At 31.7% G+C, this 5,546-nt stretch overlaps 1 protein-coding gene across 1 annotated transcript; it reads left to right on the forward strand.

Moving 5' to 3' along the window:
- Positions 1 to 380: 380 nt before the first annotated feature.
- On the forward strand, positions 381 to 3,045 carry LOC120269210 (zingipain-2-like). Its single transcript, XM_039276550.1, has 5 exons — positions 381 to 837; positions 1,257 to 1,483; positions 1,576 to 1,716; positions 2,026 to 2,232; positions 2,744 to 3,045. Exons 1-5 carry the CDS (start codon positions 381 to 383, stop codon positions 2,798 to 2,800), a joined length of 1,089 nt encoding a protein of 362 aa, XP_039132484.1. The 3' UTR covers positions 2,801 to 3,045.
- Positions 3,046 to 5,546: the final 2,501 nt, after the last annotated feature.

Consider the following 5,546-nt stretch of genomic DNA (forward strand, 5'->3'; position numbering starts at 1 on the left):
AAAGAATGAACAAAAACACTGAACATTGTTCCTGTGAAAGATGCTCTATTATTGCATCTGACTTCCATGTGGGATGTGCTAAGAAGAACGGTAAGTACAATCATCAATATTATTGGATTTATCCAAGTTTTTGTGATCATGCCAAATACATTAAATGAATTGCCATTGCTTAAAATGGAATTTTATGCCACCAATGATTGCTAAGAAATTACCGATTTTTAGTTGGGAGAAACCCAAACACAAATTCTTCACTTTCCATGCATGCATGCATGCATGCACAGTGGATTATAGGATACCTTGGGGAATCCTATAGCTAGTGGCCTCTTACATCTATTTAAACATGCAAAACGCTCTCAACTCTCCAACCCCAATCAACTCCAATGGCTTCTCAAATCCATGTAGCACTACTGTTCATCTCCATATTCTCCCTATTCTTATTATACTCCTCTTCATCACCGGTTCCTGTTCGATCTGAATACGAAGTTAGTCTCCTTTTTGAAGGTTGGCTGGTAAAACTCAACAAGTCTTACCAGGACTTAGCCGAAAAGGAGAAGAGGTATGAGATTTTCAAGGATAACCTTAAATATGTCGACGAGCACAATTCAGGCAATCATACATTCACTCTTGCTCTTAATGTTTTTGCGGACATCACTGATGAGGAGTATAGGGCCACTTATCTTGGCACTTTACCGACACCCTCTGGAATAGACATGATTGATGATAATAGAAATGGGAGTGATGAGTACAATGTCAACGAGACTGTCAACGCAGTCCCGGATTCTATTGACTGGAGAGATTTAGGTGCTGTTCAACCTGTGAGGAACCAGGGTGGTTGCTGTAAGTAGTATTTATTTTCAATAAATACATCTTAATTTTTTTAGCATTTTTTTAGAGATAAATATCGATAAATCTTCTTTTCTTCATAAATCCAAAAAAACCTTTTTTATTTTTTGAAAAATTTGCTAAAGTATTAGTCTCTAGAGTAAATAGAAGAAAATACACTATTTTCTTTTCATGAGAAATGAACTGTTAATTAAGTACAATAATTGAACTGATGCATAAAATGCTTGAATCATTAATAATCTGAATGTGGTATATAATAGTTCATTTTGTAAAAGATAAAATAAGTGCTGTATGTTTATTCCTATATTTGAGGGTTCTTTTTTCTGTGTTAACCAGAAAGAAAGATTTTCTTTTTATTTATACTTTTAAGTTATACTGGTGATTTTTTTAATTCATAATATTTTTATGTACAGTTAGTTGTTGGGCTTTCACGGCTGTTGCAGCAATAGAAGGCATAAACCAAATTGTCACGGGAGATGTTGTAGCATTATCAGAACAACAGCTAGTAGATTGTGAACGTAAAAGTTGTGATCCGTATTACCTTGACAAACCCATGCAATACGTTATGAAAAATGGGGGCATTGACACCAGACAAGACTACCCTTACACTGCTGTTTATGCAAAGTGCAACACAACCAAGGTTTTGGCCATACTTTGCATTAATTTCTTGCTATATATATATATGTAATTCTATTAACATGTTTGTTTACATGTCTTTCTTTTCTGCTGCAGGAAAGCAACAAAGTTGTTACAATTGATGGGTATAAATGGATTCCTAGCAATAACGAGAAAATCTTAAAAACACATGTTGCCCGACAACCTATTGCAGGTGCTGTTGAAGGTTATGAAAGGGCTTTTAAGTTGTATGGATCGGTGAGGTTCTAAACATTATTTTAGTTTATTAAAAACTATTATTATTATTATTGTTGTTGTTTTTTATGATTATGCCGTATTATTTTTAAAATTATTATTATAAATAGAGCGCATTAATGCACAATTACTTGCACAAATACAAGATTACATAATGTTATCGAATGAATATCTAAACAATTAGTTGTAAAAATATAGCCTCTCGGTAAAAGAAATTATAAATTGTACATTACTGTCAAATATGTGTTATTTCCTTGTGAGTTTATTTCGTGATTTCTACAAATTTTGATGCATGCAAAATTTTTATTCTAGGGAGTATTCACTAAATATTGCGGGACAGCGTTGGATCACGCTGTGACTTTAATTGGCTATGGTACCGAAGGTACTCAAGATTATTGGCTCATTAAAAATTCATGGGGAGATTTTTGGGGAGAAGCAGGGTACCTAAGGCTTGAACGAAATGTTAGTGACCCTGCTGGCAAGTGTGGTATTGCCAAAATGGCATTGTACCCTACAAAGGTAACTTAAACTTTTCTTTCTCCTCTCAATCTATATAATTGTTATAGTCTTGTCTTGAAAACTAAGTTCATAGGCAAGTCTATGTATATCCATACCTAACAGGGCCAAATATCATTCAATCCTACTCTTTTAAGATTTTAATTATTGATTTTTAATTCGTTACTTAATTACCTATTTATTTATTTATTTATTTATTTATGTGAAGGTCATTAGATAGAGCTCTATGCGTATATCATCTAAAGAATCACAGATTAATATTCTTCCAAACTAATTATCGTCTAACACCATTCCCAGACTCACCAAACTAATCTTTTCTTCTTCAAACAACTTAACTTGGGTAATCGAAATTAATCCTTCATTTTAGATTTAGAAAACTAGATATAATTAACTATCCTAGACAAGATGATTCTATGCTATGTGTAAATTATCACTACTACTATTGTTATAGTGAAACATATTATCTTGAATTTTCCTAACTTTGGTCGTTGTTTGAATGTCAAAAAAAATTAAGAACAAACCACTTCGGGTGAAGGAGCAAGTCCAGAGTGTACTAGATTTATCTTCCTGATGCTGAGCGCACCAAGCAAATGACTCGGAATAAGAGTTTGGATCTACGAGGAGTTCTTTGAATAAATATACTTGAATACCATACATTTGTAAGCTCATCAGGAACATCAAGAACAATGTTGTTCTCTAAATGCATTATTTCAGTTATGAATTGATAATAGAAACTTGAATTAAAGTGTTCAGAGTGCCATAGTTAAATGGATGTGTTTAATTTGGTGCTTTTTGTGAATGGGTATGGAAGCATGTGATGAGAGTTCTCTCTCTTGTTTTAGTTTTTGGTTCGTGGTAATAATATTTTATCATGTAATGAGATTACCATGGTAATGTAATTGGGAATGCTATGTGCTTAGGAATGTTGTGATAATTTATGATAACTATGTTTGGTTGATAACTCATATTACATAGTAATTAACTTAGTAACCCTTTGGGCATTTCATCTGGGTCATGGCTGATAGATTGTCATGCAAACAACTCTGTGTTTACGAAGTCAGTGATTGTAGCAGGTGTCTGGCTTATGTGGAAAACTCAATGTAATCTGATCTTTCGAAATGAAGTGCCAAATTTTTCCACAAATTGCCTGCAGAGTTTTAGCTAATGTTAAAGAGTATTCTACAGCTCATATCCCCCAACGAGGTAAGTGTTTGATCCTTAACAATTTTTCCTCTTCTGATGGCCCATTGTTATTTCTTGTAGGATTTAGGAGAGAAAATTCTACTGATGGAGCTTCTAGTTTCATAATCTCAAATTATAATTCTTCTATCTTGATGGCGAGGTGTTGTCCAATCGCTAATACATCAAGAGCTAACATTGATGCTAAGGCTTTTAGCTTTGCAAATTACGCTCAACAATCATTCAAATCTTCAGCGCATCTTCTTTACTAGTCAGGAGCTCAAAGATGTTCTTATTTCTGGTGATTCAAGTCCTTTTTGGCTGCTGGATCCATGGTTTAAGCATATTAATGATACTCTCCACCTCCTTGGCAGTCCAAAGATCCATGTTATCCCCCATGATTGGAATGCAGCTGCTCATAGATTAGCCATTTATGGTTTTAGTCTCCATAGCCTTACTTTATTTCAACAAGAAAGTGATCTGCCTCACTGGTAAATGAAGAACCTCTTACATGGTGGCTTCTCCTTGTAATTATTTGGTCTTTTTCCTTTTCTCTTTTTGTTTCCGTTTCTGTACTTGTTTGGTTTGTTTGTTTTTCTTGAACTAGTTTTTTCATTCAATAAATAGCCTTTCTGGCTTCTTTTTCAAAAAAAAAAAAAAAACCTTAGTAATGTTCCAAAATTTTCAAGATACCCTTGTATTTACAATTTTGTGCAAGTTTAAATTAAAAGTAAAATAAAATTTGGGATCAAAATATTTAAATTATAACATCAAAGATTAATTTTTGCACATTTTTTCCAAAATACCTTTTACATCTAAAATTTTGAATAAATGGAAAGGTAAGATAATATAAAATTTGTAAATGAAAAAACTTAATTAAAAAAAAATTAAAATTTTGAAGTTTGAGATATTTTGAAAATAATGTTATTCAAAATTAATTTTTTTATCCAATGGATAAAAAATGAAAATTATTATTTTTAAATAAATGACATATTTGTCCAAAAAAAATTTTAGATTCTCACCCACTTGGCAATCCAACATAGCCACCTATTTTGGTTGTAATGGGATTACCAAGTTTCTTGGTAATATTCCAAGGTATGTAATTATTATCAATATTACCACCACTAATTCAAACATGTTGATCTTTTCAGATTACCACGTAACAGACGATAACCGTGAACCATACCACCCCTTATTTCAATCTACAACTCCATCCATCCTTCCATTTTTCAATTAGTATAATAGCAATAGCATAAACTCATGAGGCATTTTCTAAGTTATTTAATATTTAATATTAGGACAAGGTATTTTCTCAGTAATTTTAGTCCTTCGGCTCACAGCAGTAGCAAAGATGTTTAATTTCATTAAACATTTTATCATAGAACCCCTGAACAACTAGATATACATATACACATAAAAAGATAGCTAAAAAGATACATGGGCATGATAGAGATAAAAGATTGTGAGTTCATGATGAAACAATGAATGGAAGTATCAATGGGAGAATGTAAGTAATGTTAAAATGTTTTGAAATTGTTGATTGGTCCAAATTAAGGCCTGATTGATATATTTTAATAATCAGCCTTTTTTAAATTAACTAGGCAAATTCCCCAGCTCCGCCTCGGGTTTTTGAAAATTTTTGAAGGTTTGGAGACAATATCGTATATAGAATACAATGGAAAAATATGATTAAATAACTTTTACAATATTGATAAAAAAACTCAGAATGAAAACTGTTGGTAAACCTTGGTTTTGGAAGGTCTCATGGATATTTATTACACAAACACATAAGTGTACTTAAATTTTTACAATTATTAATATCATAATTAATATAAATAAAAACTTAAATGTAATAAAAAATAGGAGTATATTATACATCTATTTTAATATTTTAATTATGTAAATTCCCATAATCTGGATCAGATTTTATTTATTTATTTATTTATTTTTTACAATTTTGATGATCGTAAGATAATATTGCATATAGAGATATAATTTGACATACAAATAAAGTATTTTAATTAATGAAATTACAACATTATGCATAAAGTTTTAACAGAAAATGAATAAAACAAACGCAAATGAAACAATACCCGGTAGGAGTAGGGATGGGCACGGGGCGGGGACGGGAGTATCTC

The sequence above is a fragment of the Dioscorea cayenensis genome, chromosome 9 (genome assembly GCF_009730915.1).
Source record: "Dioscorea cayenensis subsp. rotundata cultivar TDr96_F1 chromosome 9, TDr96_F1_v2_PseudoChromosome.rev07_lg8_w22 25.fasta, whole genome shotgun sequence".
NCBI lineage: Eukaryota > Viridiplantae > Streptophyta > Magnoliopsida > Dioscoreales > Dioscoreaceae > Dioscorea > Dioscorea cayenensis.